The following is a 25459-nucleotide window of genomic DNA, read 5'->3' as shown; positions in this document are numbered from 1 at the left end:
CCCATCCCTTTGTTGGGCTCCTTTTATTTATAATAGTACATTTTTTTCACACACGGCACCCCTAATAACGTGTGAGCAAAAATATGCGTAATCGTTTGCAGTACCAAAGTCTGGGGACACGGTTCTAAACGTCCATATTGAAAAAACGCAACTGTCCCCCATTTGAATAGCAAAAAGTGCATGTCATTTCCAAAATGGTATTAGTGGATGAATATGATTTTGCACAGATCAGAATGGATGACTTATAATTGTATCGTGCTATATTTAGCATGAATTATTGGTTTGACGTGGTTTTTGTACTCAGTCCAGCTTTCTAACTACTAAACGTTGCTGACATGCATTTTAAACTCTTTATGTTCAATCCTAACCCAGCAGAGTGAAGTTTGTCTCCTATTCTGTACAATCCTAACTTTATCCAATTTTCTATTTCTTACAGTAGGTAATTAAATAAAGTAATTATCTTCGAGATTTGCCGAGCGACTCGTAATAAAATTATGACAATCAAATTGACGACCAAACGTTTGGTAGTGACCCCAGCACGACATAATGTTTGCTACTTCTAGGTAAACAAACATGGAAGATTGACATGGAGTGTACATCTGGTAGGATGACGCAAATAATGGGGGATAAATAATATAATTTGATTTTCCTGCGACAAATTGCGCGTGATGTTTCGGACAGAAATATTTTTTGCAAACTTGTATTGTTCTTGATTAAACATTGCGTATTAGTAATTGTGGTGGAATAGAATGAGAATTGAATAAGGGTCAGTGACGGCTAAATACTAGACATAATAGAGGTCTCAGCAACTAAATGTTCTTATCCAAATAGACCAAACTCATATAAATTTTTTCATCGATGTCAGACGAAAAAATCGTGTCGGATGAACAAAAACGTATACTGTTACAGCACCGTTGTCCAAGATGAGATCCGAAATTTCGGCTGAACTTACCTGTTGGTGGCCGTGTGAAAACGGAACAGGTGTCTGCGGTCCGTCTTCCGTCCGACCCGGTAATTATAGAATGGACAATGGCGGCGCGTGATGCGCGAGAGTGTATGTCGACGCGTCCGCGGTTTCGTTTCAAATATCGCGATTGCGGTTCCCTATTGTGAAATACTGTTCTGATTATAGACTCGCGAATTTTATGAGTGATATTTTTTGTGTTTCTCTTATTGTATCTTTGAGAATACATGCATTTTGTTGGAGAATCAATACAGTTGAAGCGTTTTTTAAACATACTGATCCTCTGCAAAGCTTTAATACCGATGCTAATTACACTACAAAAGGCTTTAAATTTTTAAATGAGAAGTCTTCTCAGCATTTCATTCAAGTATCAAATATTTTAACTTTTCTAAGAAAAGCCTATTTTAGAATACAAGAAGAATTTATTTTCGCATTTAACTAGATCAAAACATCAATTAAGCTAAACCTACAAACACAAAAATGGTCCATGACCATCTATTTTGACCGAAAAAAACTTTCCCACAAATGTGTTCCGATTCTGGTCAAAGCGCACATTGTGGACAGTATTGTCAAGTGTTTTGATGACGGATCTGCCAAAGGATTGGATGACACCTTGAATGAAAAAAAAACTATGACAGCGTGGGATAGGCGAGAGGGATTTTCGCAAATATGATAGATGAACCGTGTGTAATTTTATCATTATAGAAAATTAGAAATTTACACGAAAATTAAAAAATTGTGTAATAAATCTTCTGCAGTTTTAAAGCTTATGTAGTAAGGAACAATAAATATTTTAAGATAAGCAAATAACGCGTGCGTTTGTCATCATTGTGTTACAGATTTCTTCCACCATAAAAAGTGTTCAGGTCGCCTAGACTCATTGAACTTATTCTCATAATTTACCGCGTATGCTTCCAGACTAATATGACCTTTGCCACACAGTGGGTTCTCTCCTCTGTCATGTGAGTTGGCACGTCAGGCGGGAGGGAGGAGGTGTCAAGTTAAATTGGTGTATTCTACGGGTAAGGTACATTGATGAAACCAATTATTCGTGGCGTGAATTTAATGGTTCGCTTCGTTCTTGTCACAGAGTTGTTTAGTTACAGACGTGTCTTCATTTGTTTTTTGATGCGTAAAGTTTATAGGTTTAGGACGATTTGAATGCTTTTGAGTTTTGATTTACGCTTGTTAATTGTTTTAGTTTAGTGACATAACTTTTGTTGAACATTGCCAAAAATGGATGCAAAAGCAAAGTTGTAGTCAAAATCATTACAGGCGACAACAAAAGTAAACTCTCTTATTTATGTAAATGTGTTAATGAAAATTAGTAAATCAAGTTATAAACAAAAAAAAAAAAACAGTGCCTACTAAAAAATAATGTCTCAATAAAATCCAGTGGAAAACAATTAAGTTTGCTCATACAGACTAAAGTACGGGTAATTCTAACGTTTGCAGTCAGACAATAGGCTATGTTGGGCGCTCGCACGCAGGTCACTCGACGGTTATCTGCCGATCGGAAGAAAGCTGATCTGCGGCCGCGCCGTCAAATTTATCGTTCGCCGTTCGCCTCTACGTTTACAGTTAGTTGCTATGTCTGTGGTACGCGTAGGGATTTTTAGTAGTGGCTTTTGTTGAATGGGGTATGTTGATTTGATGGTTTTGCGAAAACCAAAATGCTGTTTGTTTTTTTAATATTTTGATTATATCGTTTTTTAAACATAAATTACAGTTTATATAATTGTTATATAAACTGCCATCTGCCATGGCCATTGCCATCCGAAAATTATAATATAATTTTGCGAAGCCTATGTATGCTATGAAAGTTGTTCTCTGGTCTAGAAAAGGCGGCGCTCTATAATTCTTGTGCAAAAAATATTCTTTGTTTATACATACACGAACCTTCTTGTTCATTTCACATGGCCTCAATTAAGCAGTCATCATTCAAACGGATGTAAGTGCATAATCTCAAGTCGGGTCATCGCGTTAACAAGGCGAGCGGTCACGAACTGCCCGGTATGGGAAAGCTCCCAGCATACAAATGGAGATACGACCTTATGACTATACAGCTTGGGTAACCGGAAATGCAGTATTGCGCCGACACCTACGTGCGACGCCAGATGGCGGTAGTGATTACTGAGAGATTATTTATCAGTGGATTTACATACACAACTATAATTACCGAACACTTTTACCCAACAAATTGGTAGAGACTATTATTTTTTGAGAGGCTATAAAACAGTTGTTAGACCATATTCCGTTAACAATATCTACTTATCGAATCGTGCCAAACATTAACAATATTTAGTTAAAGGGCTATCTGTAATAAATCTGAGAGAACGCCCACGCAGCACACGTGATGACTAGAACAATACCCGACAAGCCTTACAACACAATATAAATCATAAACGTACATCGAGCTATCATCTTTCACTCCTTTAGCTGTGTGTCTTATGATTTTTAACACCCACTTAATCTCTTAAGCGAAACAATAAGCTTTTGAGACATTGCAACATATTTTAACACGTGACCTAAGTTGTGGCCTGTCTGTTATTTTATTGGTCTGTGGTACTCGATTGACTAGCGTAATTTCGCATTTGATGATTGTATTTAGACGAAGCCAATCTCTGTACTGCTAAAAAGATTAATGTGTAGTCAATGGGAATCGTAGTTTTGTTGTAGACTTTTAACTGGCATGACTAATTAAAAAATGTTTTTCTACTTTATATTCTTTTTATTTAGCAGCTGAAATGATGGCAACTTATCTTAAACTAATTACAACCTTTCAATCGATTAGAGCAGAAAAATGAAATTGTTAACAAACCTTTGAAATTGAATTCACACATGAAAAAACCATATTAGACCACAAAAAAGGTCCAAAACTGGATGAGTTCCAACAATACAGTCCTATGCTCTATTAAATGTGTGTGCCGTATGGTAGAAAAAATAATCGGAGAGTTTAAACTGCCGAATCAAAAGATATTGGACAATGGTCACGAAGGAATCATTCATTCGCCGACAGTTCTGGATGAATTGATGAGGATCAGGTAGAACTGACACATAGCAATCTTCCCTTCAATCAAATTTTGGTGGACTTTGTACCTGCATGCTTCTTATAGGTAAACGGAATCTGGTTAAAATAGTTCTAGGTTTACAGATGTTTTTGACGAAAATAAAGGTAACATAGGTACTGTGGAATTTAAGGATAAATGAAGATATTATGTAATGATGTTCCTCAAACTACAAGTTGTTGAAAATAACTTTCATTCTTTGTTGAAAATAAAATATTTCAAAAAAGCAAGGTGTTTGTAAATTGATCACAATCAACAAATTACTGCTACAATACACACCATTGCCAGCATTTATATTTTTGCATCTTCCACCTATAATGCTACTGTTAACAGAAAATGGAGCAAAAACTAGAAAAAAATCAAAGAAAGTGACACTTGTAAGCCCTTTTCTATTAAAATTGATGAAAGGGTGTCACATAATGATGTACAATAGTTATTTTGCCTTCGGATACCAACCCTATTCCGTATTGTTGTTCTATCGGCGATCCGACTCATGTGGGTGCGGACTCAGCCTGTTTTGGCAAAAAAAATCTTTTGACCAATTGTTTGTCAAAGGTAGGAATAGATTTTTTGTCAAGGTGTTTATCGGAGTTTGACCATGGGAAAATATTGGAGATTCAGGTGCCTCTATCGAATTTTGATCCATTGTTAACCTGTTGTTCGGTTCCGTTCGATAAAATCTCAGCTGCTTTTGTTTAGCTTGGATATTTTCCGTCCATCAAAGGTTGTGTTTTTGATCAATACGCTAAACGCGCTGGTCTAAAGGCTCTTTGTTAAGTCTTTAATCTGTATAAAGCTAACACCTACCAAACTTTAAATCGTCTAACGTTGAAAGGCCGACAATAACAAATTGGTATCAAAGCCTGACAAAGATGGACTCTTGAGAATCTGTCCACCCACTCCCTGGCTATTGATCGTGGTCTGCTCACAATAAATTAATTCTCGTTATGAACATTTTTTATCCCATTGTGTTTAAGCTCTGTATTTATTTTAAGTTAGCCTAATGGGCGGACATTGGTCAAAGGAGATTTAGTTGGACTGTGGATGAATAGATTCTTAAAACGTATTGTTATGTAATCTTGTTGCTTAATTGAAGTGACAAATTATTTGGATAGCGTTAAAGCATTGATAGAGAAAGTAGATTTGAAGAGAGCCTTTTTAAGAAACTATTACATATGCTACAGTTTCTTAAAAGTGATAATTCAATATTAAATCCGTTTGAAATTAACAATGAACTGATCTCAATCGATACCCATAACATTATAGATACAAAAAACCTTACAATACAGATTACTTGTACAAGATAAGTTTACTTGAATTAAGTGCTGTGAAGGAATTATCGGGGAAGCTCATCTAAATGTCATAGATTACGTCCCAGTTTTTAACAAAAAATGCCATGTTTGGGCTACCGTTGTTATTGTTTGTAACTAGATTTGTATTGTTAGTTGTATTAATCCTTTCCTCTGAGAAAGGATTGTTTGTGAAAGTGAGCAGTGATTTTTTCTAATATTTGTGTTCATCCGTTTGTTTTGTAAAAATAAATATCAGGTACGATTCTGTATTTGCTTTGTCAGGTAAGTAGAATATTGCAATAGACTTATTAATTAAACCTGATGAGGCTCTAATTAAAACTTCGTGTTCAAATTCTACGATTTGATCCTATGATTTATTTAATTATCCAATAGCATTTTATATTGCCTTAGTTAGGTACATAGAGATTCCCATCTGCATTTATGAAACTTTTTTATTCAATTCTCAAATGTTCAGTATCATACAGAGAATGCCTCCAACGTTGTTCTGCACTGTTTAATGGGACCGGACTAATAAATCCAATTTAAATGTTACCAGGACCTCCGCTGACATAACATATGTAAATCCATACGTCTTTATCTTCAGAATCACAAATACAAAACGCTGTTCGACGCGCAGTAAAAAAAAAACATGAAATCAAGCCGGTCCAGTTGGAAATTCAAAACGGGTGGCCGTCCGCACAATCATTATTCTAAATAAGAAAATTAACTTCATTCCCATAATTTAAATATGTTGCGAAATAAATTATCTGATGTGGCTTTCTCTTGTGCTCTAATGGACGTCGCTTGTCAATTGCTAAAATATGTTGTCTTGACGAATTCAATTTATTGGATCAAGTACAGGGAGATGGGAATTCTTTCCCACGACCGTGGTTTGCGAGGATGCATTATTGTTGAATGCGTGCAGTTGAAATAGGTGATTGGCTCTATTAACATACTCTATAATATTTATTGCTCGTTAATCATGATTCCTTTGTAAACAGTTGCCGTCTATAACGTGAGAAGGAGTTACTTGACCGTTAAATCAAGATAATGATTTTTTTTAAATTATTCTATTATCAACAACTTGATCAAATAGTTCAACCCTATTTGCACATTCCCACCGTATATTTGTATGAAGACACAAGGATTAACCGTGGTCCAATAATTCCTGACCAAGGATCAAGATTGAGAGTTCCGTTTGTAAATGCGATCCTTCGATATTCGCTTAATGAAGACATATTGAATCGCTAAGCGGCAAAGGACAAGATATAGGCAATGTTTAAATTGACATGCGGCCCTTTTATGCCGCATCCGTTCAGTTCTGTATCAAACACAATGGCAAATAAATGAAACAATTAAACAAAACCTCAAGCGGTCAATAAAAAATGTACAACCAATAAGACTATTGGGAACTTTTAGTAATTCTGGAACGCATAGAGTTTTGTATAATTTTATAAAACAAGATAGGTATTATTAATGACGACACAAGCATCCCATTCAAAAACAAAACAATATCAATTAAAAAGTCTACAGCGGACAGACAACCCATATCAATTAGTGACAAACGTAAAGTAAAAACAAAACGGTACCTCTGTTAATGTTTTATTTAGATCCCGGTCGGGCTCGGAACGAAAGTTAACTTGGATTTTTAAAAGTTTGGTGAAAAGTTACGCTCGCGGTATCCCCCGTCCGTCTGGCCTCGCACCTGATAAAGTAATTTTACGATTCCCTAATTCATACTTTTGAGGAGGGTTTTAAAAAGCCAGAAGGTTTTCTGCCTCTGGACATAATTGGGATCGCGTTAGAACTTGACGACTTTTTAAATTTTAAATTTTGCGATCCATGACGTTTACTAAATTGTTCACAATTTTGTTTTGTGATTGCTGTTGTGACAGTTTAAAAGTGTTTATTAAAGTCTGTTTAGCTGGAATTTCACCTCATAATTACTGGTCTTTTATAGCTACATATACATATAGGAACGACCACATAATGGCATCCAATTTCATGTACGCGTAAAGGGGGTCCCATTGTTACTTACAACAAAACCCGAAGTACCTCGAACTTCTTGCTTTCAAAATAAGAACAAACGTGTCATCGACGAAATGACGCGTGTCGACCAATCGGGCGCGACGGCCGCAGACGACGGTGACGTCACTCTGCCACCGACCAATCCGAGTCGGCCGTCGCCTCCGGTCAACTTGGACTAATTGCCCATGTGTGCGATAACATTAGTTTTGAGAGGAATCCGTGCGCGAGAGTCGACGGCTGACGCAGGCTCATATATTACAAAGGAGCTAATACGGGCTATGCTTGCTTTACTTTTTAAATTACTAGTATTTCAGCAAACTCTGATTTAAAGTCTACGTTGTACATTTTTCTCATTTGATTTTTTAATACTCCAAATTATTTATTTTATAAAAAGAACTATGACATGGAAACTCAGTTAAGTCAAAATAAGGGCAGTCTTTTGTTTTAAAATCAGAGACAGAGAGCATCCGGAATAAAAACTAGACAATCATCTGAATTTATGTTAGAAGTAAAAACCGCACTATGAGAGTAATTGGCGGTCTACAATTACAAATTCACTGGTCATCCCATTGTGAACTAAGTAAAGCATGGGAAAGAACATAAGATGCTTACACTTTTGCTTATAATTTTTAATTAATACACCTAACTGTTGGATAGTGGGAATCTATTGTAGAAACAATGGAAATGGCATGTGTATTCAGAAAACAGTTTCTAATGTTTTAAGTCACTCTTCTTAATTGGCTGCTAAAACTATTTCAACTATTCCAACAAGATTTTAATAAAACCATTCCTCAAACAATCCGTCCTTAAAACACTAGTAGTTGAAGCCAGTAGTAATATTGTCCACAGCATAAATTGTTGCATTTATGATCTTGAAAATAATAAAAGCAAAGACCACTTTAGAGCTAATAAATTAATTATGGCTTGCAAGTTTTTACAATGTTGCTTTACTGTTAACCTTAGTAGGTACATGGGTAAAGGTTACAACAGGTGATAATTGCTTCTACGACTTTAATTTGCATTGCAAATTCATTTAGTATCAAAATTAATAATTCCTTTACTTTAATTGTCAATAGATTTATTTTTACAATATTATCATCACACTCTTGTAAACATAAATTTTTATTGGTTTCAAAAACGTGACTAACATTAACGTTTTCCATTTTTTTAATCTTCTTCAATGCAAATTGTAGCATTCTAATTTTGTGTGACAAAATGTGGAATGGACACAGCAAGGGGTAAACTGGCATGAATATTTTAAAGGGGCTACTTAGTACTCTTTTCATGTTTCCCTTTCGGACATGTGATGACCACGACGCAGTGTCAATATTGTCTCAACCTCCGGTATTAAGTAGCTCGTTGCCTGTCTGAATAGAGTCTCGCCGGCTCTGGCGCATTGTGCATGTGGACTCACTGTTTATTTAGATGATGTTTTTGTGAAGCGTTAGATGAACCGCGGACAGGGCATAAAAATATTTTCTGCTGGATTCTTTTTGGGAGCGTTTTTTTTGGCTAAATTATTTTTGCCTGTTGTCGTGTTAAAAATTTTCTAGCTCCTAGTTTTATTTTAGTCAACTACAGTTTACACCTCGATTTTCTTAAAATATTTAGTTACTTTCTAAGAAGTTTGCAAGTTCTAAAAATAATATCCAACAAGAATTTAAAGTTTTCAGTAACTTACCTTGCGCGATGCGTACAGCTGGCATCTTGATTCTCATCTTGATTTGGTCACCTATTTTTAGATCTTCAACAACTTCTTTATCCTCGGAATGTTTTATCTTAAAATATTTGCTATCTTATGACAGTTCTTTAGCTCACTTCACACAGGCCGCCGTCGGTCCAGCGGCTTATCGTCCTATTTCTAAAACGATATTGATAACGGAGGTCGTGTTATCACAAATCCCCCCTTGAATGTCCGACGGTAAACATGAATACAACTTTTAGTCATCTTCTTAATTTCTTCATCGTTCTCGAATCAAAATCCAAGCAATTCTTATCTTACTTTTTCCTTTTCATGTTGTGGTGATTCAGTTCACACGTCAGCCGAATGTTTGCTCGCCAAAATCGACTGGTCATAAAGAGGGCCTTATCAACACTTGAATGAACGTCTCAGTGCCCTATCTAATCTACCCACACCTAGTGGCGATCCTGCGATTCGGCAAACGATTCATTTGGTCACACTTCATTAAATAGCATCTGTTTAAACTTCTTCACTTTTCAGTCCGAACAAACAAAATTTTCAGTCACTGTCCGATTTATTAAATTTTATTTATATTGTTCCGGTGATAATTTAGCTTTATCCTCCAAATAATTTTTCAGCAAAAATAAAACAGAAATAAAATAATTTAGAAATTGTAACAGTTGTCTCGTGTTTACGATGTATCGAAGTAGCGTCTCGCGATCGAGCACGTCGCGCGTGCGAAGCGGTGCGAGGCAGGTGCGCGGCCGGCCGCCCGCTCTCGCCCGATGTCCGAGAGCGTCTGTCCTGTGTCCCTTTGCGCGAGGGCTCCGCGGCCTCCGCATGTCCACGAGTCGCGCCGTCTCGCTCAGCCGGCCGACGACGGCGCGTGCGAGTCCACACGAAGTGGCCAGGGGTTACTCGCGGTCGCCACCGCCTCGGCTGATCGACAGAGACCGTGTCACGCGTGCTCTGCCTCCAGACGAGTGGGTGGGAGTGAGACGGGCATAAATCATAAGTGCCGTGCGTCGGTGTGCGTGCGCGGGTGGGGCGAAGATGCAGCGCGTACAAAAGAAAAGGGATAATATTTGCTTGCATATTTCATGACTCGATTAGGAGATGGAATTTTTAATTGAATGGACCCGAGCGCGGTCAGTCTACGTTTTCAAGGCGGTTTTAAAAATTAAGAACTCGTATAAAAGGGATTTAAAAAGTTTTCTTTTGTTTTACTTGGTGAGTCGTATCTTTTAGAAGACTTACAATGAAAGCTTTGATACTCTTGTTTTAAAATATTAAATGACACAATTAAACTATGTGGAGATGATGTAAGACGACAAAACATGGAAAATTTATTTCGCAGTTAAAGAGTAATTAATGTCTACGTTTTTTTACGTGTCTGTCATTGAGTAAAAGATACGTTAGCGTAGCAAGTTGCTACGTACGCTACGCGACTCGTAGCGCGCCAGCATCGTAGCTTCGTTGTAAAAATCGTAAAAGGTGTAGCAAGATTTGTTTACAGTTTTTAATATCGTGATGTGGTGTGTTGTTTTAAATTAAAACACTGGAAATAAAATCACGCAAGTACGTAACACTTTCGTAACTAATACAAGTGTAATATTAAAATCAAAACACATCCCAAATCCAAAACTTACATATACTCGTCCAAATAAAAGAGTAACAACACAAAACTACATTACCGAAAAATGTAAGAAAGCGCAACACGTAAAGCTAGGTGTTCACTCTCGCTGGCAAGTTTCCGCGGCACATTTTTTTCCCTCGCCGCCGTTATTTTACTTAAGACGCCGACGAACTTATCTCGGTCGGTCCTTGACTTTAATAAGTTTTATGAGTGTCAGTCGGGACTTAACTGGCGCGAGAACGGGCGTCGAAAAAGAACTTTTTCATAATTGTTTCTCGACTCAGTCGCGAACTTCGGGACTGCTCGATTATTGAAATTTCAAATTGTTCTAAGTGATTGATTGTTTATTGATTTCGTTATTTTTGTTGTTTTGTGGGATGCTTTTTGGAGTATATTTTGTTATTGCTTTATGAGCTGATATTTGAATTGTTATTTAACAAAGAAGTATACTTTAATTGAAACAAATATTACTTCTTATAATGCCATTTATGTATTACAAATAAGCTGACTACTTTGAAAAAAAAGTCGTGGTGGCCTAGTGGGTAAAGGACCAACCTCTCAAGTATGAGGGCGCGGGTTCGATCCCAGGTCAGGCAAGTACCAATGCAACTTTTCTAAGTTTGTATGTACTTTCTAAGTATATCTTAGATACCATGGACTGTGTTTCGGATGGCACGTTAAACTGTAGGTCCCGGCTGTCATTGAACATCCTTGGCAGTCGTTACGGGTAGTCAGAAGCCAGTAAGTCTGACATCAGTCTAACCAAGGGGTATCGGGTTGCCCGGGTAACTGGGTTGAGGAGGTCAGATAGGCAGTCGCTTCTTGTAAAGCACTGGTACTCAGCTGAATCCGGTTAGACTGGAAGCCGACCCCAACATGATTGGGAAAAAGGCTCGGAGGATGAAATAAGCTGACTACTTTCTTCTTTTGATTTTCCGAAGTTATTTTTACACAAAAGAATATTTCATTTGAAAAAAAAAACACTGAAATTACACACACGTAACATTCTGTACCCAGCCTAAGATCCCCAATCACTTGACCAAACACACCGCGATAGGCTGCACACGACCTTTTAAAAACCGCGGTCACTATAATGTCCAGCATAAAACCTTCGTACTATACCCGTCCCTCTCTAATTGTCACATATGAACCGCGATAATAGAGACAACTAAAGGGTTGTACGTTTTCTCGAGTGGAAATCTGGATATAATGACCGATGTATGTCTATCTCGTTCATATGTAGGGGTGTGTGGGTGTGTGGAAAGGGATGGTGGTGAACGGCGTGGGACGGCGGGGTGAGTTTTCACGTCGCTACTCGACGCTAGGCGGCGTGGAAAACCTTGTCGCGTTTCGTGAATAATTTGTGTTTTTTTTTTTCTTAAGAAATTAAGATTTTAATACTAAATGTTTTATTTGTCAGTGTCAAAATTTATTTTCAGAAAATTCTACGAGTTTTCATAGCGTCAAAATTTTTCCTATTAATTTTTACTTTTCAATCTTACGAACTTACTCAATATCTGATCAAATTATTTCTAATCTTTAGTCCATAAGTCAACAATTAAGTATACATAGGTACGTCATAAAAATAACACCTCCTAGAAGCAACACTGATTGGAAGTAAGTAAATGATGACTGTCATTTTCAATCGAACCAAAAATAATCATAACAATGACACAAATAACCTTGACATTCACGTTTTAACAAAACCTTCATTATTGTATTCATACAAATATTCCTGAAAGTGTTAAAAGCTAATAACACAAAAGTTTGTATTTGTATTGTTATATGTCAATAGGTACTAATAAATATTACGTGAATACTTATAGGTATTATATAATTTAGTAAAATATTCAACTCATGATGACAAGATAATCGTAAATAATAAGTATATCTAATTATCTGTTTTTTAAACACATCAAATTAGATATGTCGTCCATCAGACATATAAATGATTGATACTGTCTTTTATCAAATAAGATTTTGATTAATCTATAAGCGCAATAGATACTTGCTTATCTACAAGGTTTTTCTAACTTTCATACTTCAACTTTTAATGTATATTCATATTCATATTCTATTAAAAACGCATATACGTTTCGGTTTCAGGTGTAACTTTGAATTATTTAAGAAATTATTCTATCTAAAATATGTAGTACCGTTAAAAAATAGAGTTAGACGATGACAGTGTGTGACGTGTTCTAGTTTAAAAGGAATAGAATGTGAGCGTTCTAACCAAAGCAAGATTCCTCTGTAGTCTTATTTTATTAACTGTTAGACATTTATGAACTAGAACCACTTTGGATATGTTGACCTTTCCGCTTATATTAAGACTCGAAAGAAGAAAAATATATATGATGTTCATGGATGTTCTTCACTAGTCTTTTGATACAATTACTAAACAAAAAATTTGTACCAAAAGGTCGTTGGTATTTCTTCAAAGTGTAATTTTCCAAAATTCCCACCAACTCAGGTTCAGTTCCAATTTTTTGCATGATAACTGGTACAGTCTATAATTGAACGTTTCAACGGATAGTTTTTTCTATCATCCTCCGAGACAGATGTGGCACAGGATATAGAAAATTGCTCAATTTGAGACACGTAACGTTATACCAATGTATCGAGTTCTCCTGTTTGCGTTGACAACGTTTTTGTCACGAAATTGGTGCATGTGTCTTAAAAATAAAATAGTCTTAAAGTTGATATTTTTAGGAAAGAAATTTGTATAAGTTTGGATATTTTCTTACAAATAAAGGTTGTAACCAAAAACTTAGCAAATGCAAAATGGACTTAAGTTGTATTCTCAGTTGCATTATTTAAAATCGTGGATAAAATATGCACACATACTGTCTATTTATTTAAAAGATGGTTAAAATGATGATGGTGTCAAAAATAATCAGTCATATAGCATTGAATTTTCACAGACCATCAACTAAACGCTCCATGAAAGATGTGAAAAAATATACTTAAGTAATAATCCGAGAAAGTCATAAATTATAATATTCATTGCCTCATACCCTCTTTGGGGGCCAATTCCAAAATAGATTGAGTCCCTTAAAGGGCATATTTTTGAAACACGTGTGGTGGACATTTAATGTCCCAGTTTCTATGAGATTTGAGTCAAGCTTACTTAAGTTAAATAAGTCAAGTTTACTCATTTAAATAATATAAGAAATAAGAAGACGGCATAAGATATAGCCATTGGTTTAAATAAAACGATATCCATCTGATCTAAAAACTTAGAAAATGTTACTTAGGACCAAGACTCTGACTCAGATTTTTTGTTATCGTTTTATCAAAATTATGTATAATTTGATGAATTTAGACGGATACAATCAACGTTCTTCAATCGTTTTATAATCTATGATAATAATTTAGATATCCATCAAAATTAGGTTAAATATACTTATAAAAATATTTCGGGACTGAAATTACTTCTGAAGAATCTAGTGCCCCAGTCTCTAGGTAGGTATGTACCTACTTGTTTTACAATATAAATAAACAAAACACGCTTTAGCTTTAATTTATTACTTCAAACAAAAACAAAAACCTCATTCACAAAGATACATTGAAAATTATTTATTTGTTTGCCTTGTGATGACGTAGTTTTCTAACCGTGACCATCTTAACCCCTCTGCTCGACAAGATTTTGACATATGACTTTACCGTTGATTCGGCGGGATATTTTGAATCGCGACATGGAAGTCAAAAATTTGTACTTTATAACTTTCAACACATGAATTCTAAGTCCGTAATGCGTGATCAGAAGTATTTTAACTATAACTTTAGAGCTCACTTATTTGACAACAACGTGCAAAGGTCAAATGGGGTCAGTTAATTCAGAAAAAGATAATAATTACGGTGTTTTTAAGTCTATCGAAAAGTTAGGCATTTCAAATTTGGTGAAAACTTACCAATAAGTAATCGCATCACTTTCTCAAACACAACACAAACGTCATATTTATAACATTTTCAATCCGTTGCAATACATTTCGTGCACTTATTTATGTTCAATAACTAAAAAATCAGCACATAAAATACACAATAAAAATGAACAATTTACAACATCAGTCAAGTCACAGACAAGTAGAGTTTGGAATGGAGTATTTTTTTTTTTCAATCAGCGGTGTGCATTCGATACCTAAATCGGAAATTTATTATAAATAATCGAATACCAATTTTATATATACCTATTTTTTAATAGCAACTTATTTCAATTTTATTTATTAATTTTAAATTATAGGTTCAATTTGTTTTTGTTGTTAAGAAAAAAGATATGTAAGTTTTTAGCATTAAATTTTTATATGTATTATTTATTTTGGTGTTGCGTCATTCGTAATAATTTTTAACTTTAATTGAATTTTTATTACCTATTACGGAATTTTAATTTATTCTTATATTATTTCTCTACAATTCTAACATTTTTGTTTCGGCGGAGGGTATGCGGGTGTTCTGAAATATAATGCAATTTGTAACTACCAAAGGTATGTACTTATTTGATGATGAGAAACAATAATAATAATTGATTGATTTGCCCCGCAGGGCATCTGAGGCGGATGACGGGGAGTAGCGACCCCGCGGGGCTATATATCCGAGTGCTCCAGGGAGAGTATACTGTCCCCCATCTCCGGCTTGCCGGAGTGAAGCATGACGGGGGAGAGGTCTCCCGCCTCTTGGCTTGCCTTCACCGGCCGGTCAGAGTGGAGTCGCTAGAGTAGGGTTAGCAGCCCGCTCGGAGGGTAGGTGCCTCGTGGTAAGTGGCGAGTGGGCCGGTGATGCTGGACCCACAGGGAGCGCGTGATCTGCGTTTAAAGTCCGCCGAGGTATCCTCACCCTTCAGCCGCTCATGTACCTGTTGCCCTCTTGTTGCGATTTAGCGACTGATTCCCGGGGGCCCAGTAAGTGAGTTGGCGAGTCTCCACCTGCCATTTTTACGTGTATTTATTACATTGTTATCGGCAGGTGCCATAGTTCCCGTAGTTTCCCCATTCCTAGTCCACTAGCATCCCATCACAATAGCCCAAGTAGTTTTCATCCATAGTTAGCAATAGTTTAGCACAGAACCGGGCATTGTCCTTGGGTACATTTCTATAGTGTATACAGGGATAATCGTCGGTTTTGTGTCACCATTTCATTAAAGTTGTCTCAAAAGGGCTTCAGCGTGTTGGCTTCGGCCCCACGTTCGCCTTCCAAAAATCCGGGACTCTGTAGTCCCGTGGTCGGTTAGAGACATAATAATTGATTGATTTTAAAGTCACCAAATATTTTTAACCGAATCCCAAAAAGGAGGTGGTTCTCAATTTGGATGTTTGTTTTTGGTCGAAAGGGTATATTCCCCATATTTGTTATTAGGTCCAGGATCTGATGATGGAAACCTTGAGAAATCGAGGGCAGCTCTTGAAAATTGTAAGCATAGATAAGGTTATAACTTGACACTCAGATGTATATCTGATAACACTATGAGACAGTAAAGGTTTGGAGCTGACCTGATGATGGAGACCAGAGAAGGTCGAGGGAACTCGACAACCGTACTTCTCTCGTCTCCATCTCCTTCACTGTTGCAGAGGCCTCGTAAATACGAATAATATAAGCACAAACACGAGAAAGTTTAAATATTCAGTTGTCGAGTTCCCTCGACCTTCACTGGTCTCCATCATCAGGTCAGCTCAAAGCCTTCACTGTTGAATAGTGCTACCAGGCAAACACCTGAGTGATAAGATTTCAACCTATGCATTTCTGCAACTTTCGAAAGTCGCCCTCGATTTCTCAAGGTTCCATCATCAGATCCTGACCTAATGATAATGGGACCACCTCGGAAGTACACGCTATCAAACAAAAAAAGAATCATCAAAATCGATAAATAAATGGCTGAGTAATCGCGTAACAAACATACAAAAAAAAACGGTCGAATTGAGAACCTCCGCTTTTTGGGAAGTCGGTTAAAAATAAGTCGGCGGCGGCCATCTTTCCATCTTGGACCAGCTTTCGATGAACAGCGAACTATTTGCCCTTCAAACAATAAAATCGTCATAAAATTTTGCGATAACTACACCTAACTACGGCTCTCGTCAAATAGCTTTGCCGCTCAGTTAAAAAGTTGGAAGTAACGAATCGCCATTAAGTTTGGCAGATCTACAGGAATCCTGCACATCAAACACCCGAAGAATAAGTCTTCATTTGCCGTCTTCAGAAACCCTAAAAACCGAAGATTTTTTTTATTCCGGCTACAACGTATTTTCTACCACTGATTTTCTAGCATTTTTTTCAAAATAAATTAAGTCATTTTACTTTTCCTAATTTATTTTCAGATTATGGTAAGTATACAAAAGTGCAATTTAGTAATATTATAATATCAAATAATATAAAATTATTAAATCGATTCTTTATTTTAAGGAATCGGATCATTCGATGCAAAACTTCTATCACCGTCGCCATCTTGTCTATGCGTCTTCAAATTTAAAAAAACAACTAATGTAAACAAACATGGCGAGTTCGATCAGAATTCCCGGTAATTACGATTGGATTTTAAAAAGGTATATTTCTAACGGGATGCTAAATATGAAAGGTTTGAATGCGTAATAATAATTTAAATTTATTTAGTTATTTTATTTAGTACTCACAAATGTGGTTTGATTGGAAAGAAAATAAATATGAGCGTAAATAATTAGGAAAGTGTATGACTGATTCGCAGACCCCAATTGGGGTCTAAACCGAGCTTACGGTGACATTGATGTTCAGACCCCGATTGGGGTCCGCTACGGATTTGACGGTTAAAATTAGAGTGTTAGCCGCGACCCACCCTAATATAGACTATTTTTGTCTCTGGCCAAGCTACAACCCACTTATTGGGCGCACCTCTAATTTTAGCGTTTATGGACAAGGTTTATATTTAGAAGGTGCTTTTTATGAAGCCGTTTCCTTGAGGTGTGAAGTCCAGACTTTGTAGTGTCTCGCTTAACTGGAGAGCTCTTGAAGTAATGATGCGAAATGGAACCTCAGAAATAGTAGGGTCTGCATTTAGCGCCTTTGTCCAGGTTTGCAATTATGTGGATGTAATAAGAATAGGATATAAAGCTTTTTTATGTGATAATTGATTCATTCAGCTAAAAATACCTTATTTTTTACTTAATAGTCCTTAATTCAAATTCAAATTCAAATAATTTATTTCAGACATGTGTCCATAGTGTTAGTATACAAAATAACTTAAAGACTAGTGTTAGTAATAAATAATTAATAGCAACTAAAAACGATAATTTGTGTGAATCCTCACCCAACGACGCAGCAGAGGGGAGTCCCACCGATCAGAAAACACGTTCAGGAGACTGTTGGTGGCGGCGCGCAGCCGGCCATTCATGGAGGCAGCTCTTTTTCTTATAATCGCGTAGAAATCGTCATGTTTGGGCCTCCGCAAACATACCGGATGCACTGCAACGCCACGCCCGCCCCAACAGTATCCTGAACGCATTATTATATTGGACACGCAGATCACTGTATGTCCTCTGCGTAAAACTGGTCCAAAGACTGCACGTGTAAAAAGACTGGCAGAAGGCTTTGAATAGAGTTATTTTGACGTCATTAGTACAACGTGCAAATCTTCGAACCAGCATATTACATCGAACGGCCAGCGATCTGCGTTCCCTCTCTATACTACGTTATCCCTGAGGTCCTCAGTGACCCAGTGACCCAAGTACTTGAACCTCGTAACCCAAGCTAAGGAAGCGCCACAGAGTGACACACCGGGGACATCAGAATAATTAATGGCACTCGCCTTAAACATCATAAGCTCGCTCTTCTTCACATTGTACTTGAGCCCATGGGCCACTACATACGACTCACAGATCGCAACAAGTGTCCTCAAAGCACCAATTGATGGGCTCAGCAGCACCATGTCATCTGCATAACTAATATTATTCATACAAATGTCATCAATATGACATCCAACTCTGGTACTGCTGAGCTCACCGATCAGTCGGTTTATGTAGAAGTTAAAGAGGCGGGGTGAGCTCAACCCCCCACTCCAGCCGGTACACATCCGAATAAGCCTCCGCCCATCTAACACTGTTTCTCTGGTTATCATACCAGTAACGAAACAAGGATGTTACTTCATTCGGTAGTTCAGTATAGCTCTGCAATTTATCCCACAGTACGTCATAAGACACAAGGTCAAACGCCTTTGACAGGTCCAAAAAACAAGCAAAAACAGGTGTTTTTCGGGAAGTATAGTATTGGACAGTTTGCTTAAGGCACAGAATGGCACTCTCCGTAGATAGACCGGGTTTGAACCCAAATTGCGCATCATGGAGTTCAATGTGTTTAGCCAAATGTTGATCAAGCAAACTGTCCAAGATCTTCGCAACTATCGTGGCCAACGAAATAGGCCTTAAGTTTGTGCAAGAATGAAAAGCATATTTTCCAAAATTATTTCAAGACTCAACAAAAAAAGATCACTGAAAATTCCGCTTAAAAGGCACAAAACATCTTCACCTGTAGAGGTATATTAAAAACAGACATAGGACATTACAGTTGATTTAGAGACAATACTATATAATAATGTAGTACTATATTAAGTTATACCTATATAATGTTGTTTATGAACGATGTTAGGCGCTAATTAGGATGAATGTGTACCTCGAGGTGGGAACGCGCCTACGATACACCTAATCAAGTGCCGAGCCAAATAAGTCAACGGGTTTTTGCTTTAGTGCTGGACTTGGGGAGGTACTTTTTATCGATGTTTTATTAGTGATACAACAATTTTTTTTTTGTTTCTAAGAACATAATTAGGTTGTATGATTCAGTTTTCTATCTGGTTTTTACCATGTGTACTGTACTTTACACATATGTATTTGTAACGCAAAATAAAAATACTTTCTATGAATTAATAATAAATAAATAAATTCTTTCTTTTTAAATGATTACCAACCACCCCCCCCGTTCGTCGTATGGTTGCTAATTATAATAAGAACTTTGTACATATTGACATATTTACTTGTACCATGGGCCAGTTCAAGAGTCTTATTTGTAAATCACTCAGTAATATTAACATCAACACGTAGTTTATTCCCAGTATTGTTTGAGTATGTATATAGTATGTCTTTGTTTTTTTTTAGTCTTCTAACTTTAGCTTAATTTTTTATGTCTCTATATGTTTTTATTAATTTGTAGATAACGTTGTGGGTTGCATTGTTACATCTATTTTAGTTTATAATGCCTGTGTTCACTATTTACAATGTAACTGTTTGTTGTCTCTTCCCAATAAAATAAAAATAAAAACCAAATTCACAAGTTTTGCCAAACACAAAGCTTTTTTTTATTAATTTTTTTCTTTGATACATTTCTTGAATCGAAACCTTTATAATGAGTCATAAAAAAAGCAAATGCTTGGATTTTACAAAAACTTCTTTTTTTCACATAGTTTTTTAAACATTTCTTAATTTATCGACAAAGTTATACACATCACTATACTTGTGCATCTAAAAGCTCGGTAGCTAGCACTAAATGCAGTCCCGCCAACGTGACAATAAATTCAAGGAGGCTTCACATACATTTGGTGAGCTGCCACGATGACCTTTGTGCTCACAAATGCAATTAGATGCCATGTTTCAAATTAGTTACAGCTATCGTGAGAGTGCGAAAATAAAGGATGGCTAAATTATTATGAAACTTCTCTAAATTGATGTGGACAAAATTGTAATGTACTCTGAGAAGAATGACACGTTCTATCGCATAATATTTAAAAAGCATTATATGCCATATTTCTGAATAGTACATTCTAAAATGTGTGCTATTCTACTTCACAAAACATCCGTCATTTCTTGATGAATATATCGTAATCCTCTCATAGAAGTCACATCTTTATCTGTCCAGGAACATTATTTTATATATCAGGTGTAGGTATTATAATCACTCTAGGAACTCCCTCTATCATCAATAACATCGCTAAAAATGCACGGCAGCGAACATAGGCAGCAATATTACACAGAAAACATTTTTAGCCATAATGTAGAATCAAATACCTAAATAAAAAACAAATGAACAACTACAAACGAATACTCCTGAACAGATCCCAATTCTTCTATTCTTAGAATACTAGTACAATACGTGGATTTATATTGTATGTTTTATTTCAATAAGAACTTGACAATTGAGAAAGTCAAAGGTTATCTGGAATCAAATGTCACCCGTACCTTTACAGTTTGTAAGTAAAGATTGAATTATTTTAGCTTTAAATATCTTATGATTAAATCGACGGTGTTTTATTGTGGTATTTATGAAATTATAGGTTTCAAACTATGGTCTTTCCATCTCTCCTCTCATGGTTCTTAAACCATATCGTTTGCATACTTATTTACCAACCATTTTGATTCAAATGATACAAGGAATTGCTTGGTATTAGATTTATAGAAGCCTTTAAAAACAAAGTTTATATCAACGAAACAGTAGGTAGTGACTAAGAAATTTTCTGACCTTAATAAAGCTTCTAAATCCAGTGTGTCACTATCATAAATATTGTGAGAAGATCTGGATTCGATTGCTGATGCCTCGAGCTTTTTTGTCTCAGAAATTAAATGTCTGGAGTAGGTACTAGGTACACACACTGATGAGAATATAAGGCTACTATATAAAATACCTAATTATTTATAATTACCTACTACTTATAATCTGTATGAAGTTCATCTATCTCATATTATAATTCGACTAAACAAATACCTATTCAGTTCAAGGCTATATCGCAATACATCGGTGACAGGTTGATAATTGCTAACCTCGTTGTCAGAGGTTAACTATGGCGTTATAAGTGCTTAATTGATGACTGTAATAGAACAAACAAATGGTTTTTTTTTATTCTATTGTTATGTTATTAAGTTCGTTTAACAGCCAGTTTCTTCATCAAAAGTTAAAGCCAAAGTAAAAGTCAAAGTAATGTCTAAAGTAAAAGTAATAGGTCTTGAGAAATAAATACTAATAAGTTATGTTCTGATCTATGCATTATGAGCTTCTTATTTAACCCCTTGGTAAGACTGGTTGTCAGCGTCCCTAGCTTTTGATTACCTGTCTACCTAAATATGTTCAAATAAGAGCTGGAACCTATCAATTTAAAGGAAAAACAATCTTACTAGCTATTGCTTTTAGAATCAGCAATTATGTTTCTGCTAACATTTACTTATTTTTGTAATTCTCAAAATCTCACCGTGCATTTATTCTCTATGTCCCGGTAGATGCGCTCAATCTTTGCAGTTCTATGTCCTAACTCCCTAGAAAGCTGTACCATGTAGGGCAAGGTTAAAAAGAGTAATTAGCCTAAAACTCTAAGCAACCCATTATGCAATCTATGCTAACTAAACCGACACCCACGCCGCGAGCTAAGGAATATTCTCACAGCGTTACTCATCAGTTGCAACACTCAATAACTTGAGTTTGTTAATAAGGAGCTATACGAAATCTGAATATTATTAATAATATTTTGTGTCTGTTTGTTTGTGCATGTGTTTTTATTTCAACTTTGCCAAATAAGTATGTAATTCTGAAGTTAGCCATTAAGTTCTTGCGCATTTGTTTCTACTGATGTTGCCGAGAAGTTTTGCTTGTCCGAAGTTGACTACTATTGAATTCATATTCTGGTTAATATCTTCCAGTAGGTATTGATTTGTGGTAAAGAGTATTTTAATATACCTAAGTACTTCCTGAAACATATTATTTTCAAGGACCAATAATAAAAGAAAGTTAATAACATTATTTTCAAGGACCAAGTGCTGAATTTCGTGCTATAAAATAATAACCGTTTTTTCAATAAATATTGATTCTATTACATTTTAATGCTACGGTACACCATTTTCATGAAGGTTACCTGCAAGTATCAGGTACAGAAGAAAGTGTAGATTTTGAAATCAGAACCGCTTGCTAAAATCCCTAAAAAATTATTTATTTTTCTTAAAAACAGAACGCTCTAAGACTTTTAGACAACTTTTTTTACGTAAAATCTATGGGCGAAACCATACAATGATCTAGTGCAAACATGAAGTTCATATACAAATACGAATGTATCTATAGCTTACACTTGAGATCAATTTATGTGGGTACCGTACCCGCCGTATTGTCTAGAATTCTATCTAACATCTCTGACTTACCATTGAAATCAGGTATTTGGTATTCCACAGGCCCATTTGAACTTTGAAGAATCTTATACCACCGAGCTACTGACTGCCCTGACTTTTAATTTTGATAGGTTTGCTTAGCATCTATAGGGCATCACTTAATGGGCTGTTTCATGTTAAACATGCTTACTTAGGCTCGTGATCAATTATAATTTATGTATAGCAGCTACTAAAATAATTTATGATAGTAAAGTGCTCTTAGTTCGCCACTAAATACGCACTGTATAGGTTATCATCACGCTAATAGATTCGATTTCTAGTGTATATTATGCTGCTTGGTAATTACTAGGTAGGCGGGTAGGTGATTACTAGGCCTTCCTTGCATTATGATCTGTTTACTGATTTCTGTTAGACCTTTAGTCAACATATAGGTACGTAGCAGAGCGTGTACCTAAATCGTAGATAGTCATTTAAGAAATACTGTAAGCGATGTAATAGCAGGCCCCTTTTCTCTATGATATTTTCTCAAAACAACCTAGAAAATAGCACCGCAATATGTTTCACTTTTAACTTCAGGAATGCGAAGAGTACAATTATTTGGTTTTTATAGAGAGATCAAATATTTTAATTAAATAATATCTCTCTAATCCCCCTAAATCGCTAGCAAATACTCCGATGCAGGTATCAAAAACATTTTTTTCAATAATATATTTTTCTTATCAGGCGGGCTACTTGTAAAAACAAAGGCCCGTTAGACAATGGCAGGGGTCGCCAACAATTGGTGGCTCGTGCCACATTGTGTGGGCGATAGCCGTGGCCGATACCATCACTACTCTTTACTTTTTAATGTTTTTTAACCGACTGCTAGAAGGAGGGTTATGTTTTTTATACAGGATATTTTGAAACGGAACCATCGAGGATTTTGATCATAGCTTCTATGACTTTGGTTTCGGGAATGTGGAATTTGGCTACAAAGTTAAAAAGTCGATTATTTTTCGTAATCTGTAAGTTTAGCTGAAATGTAATCAGACTTTCTTTAGTCTGTGAACAAAAAACCTTCACCTTGAAGTGTATTGTTGCAAATAAAGCTTGGAGACTATTAACGTAAACCAGTGATCATTAATTTTTATGCGTTAATAAAAAATAACTGTAAATAAATTGTTGTAAGGTCACTGTGAAAATTATATTATGACACAACTTTCTTTCATACTTTCTATCAATTGACTAAGCCCAAAATAGGTCCAAGCATAATGCATTAAAACTTATTTATGCTAAAGGACCTCTTTTTAACAACCTTCTTGCTAAATAAACTCTGAAGCTTAATGGTCTCCAACAATTTATAATTCGAAATTTGAAATCATTCTTTTTTTAATCTAATCACGAAATCAGCGTACCCTCATTGGCGGGTGGTAGTGGCTGGCACGAGGTATTGACCGCTGCCTACCGCCCTCAGACGGGTCACTTCTAGTGGAATACTGGCTTTGAATAATACCCTTTGTTTACCAATATTGGACGTATTTTTTTAAGAATGAATTATTTTAATTTTCGAATCAGGAGTACAGGTGAAGGAGTTCTATTTGTTCTTATGGCCAGGTTGTTTGTGTTTGAATTTTCAAGTTTATTTTTAAGAATACTTGATTTCTGAATATGAACTTGACGTTCACTTTGTCAAAGTTAAACTTTAGTGCTTCAGTACTATTCCATGTTATTAACCAATCAATGAAACCCTTGAGAGCTAAGATCAGCAGTGACTACCGCCATAAACATATCGAATCTATCAAGTCCAAGCTTCCCGCTAAAGGACCATGAGTCAAATTGGGCTCATTGTCCAACAGAGTTATAGCATATGCCGTTGTGAAGGTTTTTGTTTGTACTAAAATTGTTACTTTGGGCACTACCTTCAATTCCATGGCAAAAAAAAGATATGCACCTAAATAGGTTTACATATTACGTAGGTATACATTCTGGTTAACAGAAACGAAATGGGTCGAGATGCCATCGCTCAGTATTACTGCTCGTGTCTAACAGGTAGACGCTCAGTAGGAATTTGTGCTCATATCATTTCAATAATATGGTGTCTAGGGTTAGGCAGGCACTCACAATTTAATCCACCGGCAGGATATTTAGACGACATTATTATTGATATTGATTGAAATGTTAACAAAAATAATTTTAACTGTTAGCAGCTGTTTTACTTTTTATGTATACATTAAACCTGGAATTAAAACTAGTTAAAGGTGTTCAATAACAAAACCTACACTGCCATAACAGCACTACTTTTTGCAGAATATTAGTTTATTTATGGTCGGAGAAAAATATTTATAGCAAAATAACCCCATGGATTCTTCGCAAAAATGAGTTTAAATCTTTATATTTAGTGCTTTACAAGTATATTCAAAGTGGTCTCATCTCTGTTGGTGGGTGAGCCCAGGCTTCATACATTTTTGCCCATGGTCCTTTAACTATCTCTATCGGAACCTTTACTGTTTGTATTTAACACTTGTCTTCAATTTGCAAAGTTCCCAGGTAAGTGGAAGATTACGCGAGTCATTCCAGTGCCCAAGGGCAGGGCGGGACCGGACATCAGTGGGTACAGACCAGTAGCTGTGTTATCGACACCGGCAAAGGTGTTCGAGTCTGCCATTCAGCGCTGTAAGCAAGAGCAAGTACGCGGACAGTTATCGGATGCTCAGCACGG

General features: G+C 36.2%; 1 protein-coding gene across 1 annotated transcript in view; it reads right to left on the bottom strand.

The window, feature by feature from the left end:
- Window positions 1–9829, bottom strand: part of LOC124636391 (B-cell lymphoma/leukemia 11B) — a 33020-nt gene extending 23191 nt beyond the window's left edge. Inside the window, exon 1 of the mRNA XM_047172470.1 lies at window positions 9034–9829. Coding sequence (XP_047028426.1) covers window positions 9034–9070 — 37 coding nt within the window. The 5' untranslated portion in view covers window positions 9071–9829. The remainder of the gene's footprint in view (window positions 1–9033) is intronic.
- Window positions 9830–25459: the final 15630 nt, after the last annotated feature.

This window comes from Helicoverpa zea, chromosome 14 (assembly GCF_022581195.2).
Source record: "Helicoverpa zea isolate HzStark_Cry1AcR chromosome 14, ilHelZeax1.1, whole genome shotgun sequence".
Lineage (NCBI taxonomy): Eukaryota > Metazoa > Arthropoda > Insecta > Lepidoptera > Noctuidae > Helicoverpa > Helicoverpa zea.
The sequence above is the reverse complement of the archived record's forward strand: the minus strand, read 5'-3'. Positions and strand labels throughout refer to the sequence as shown.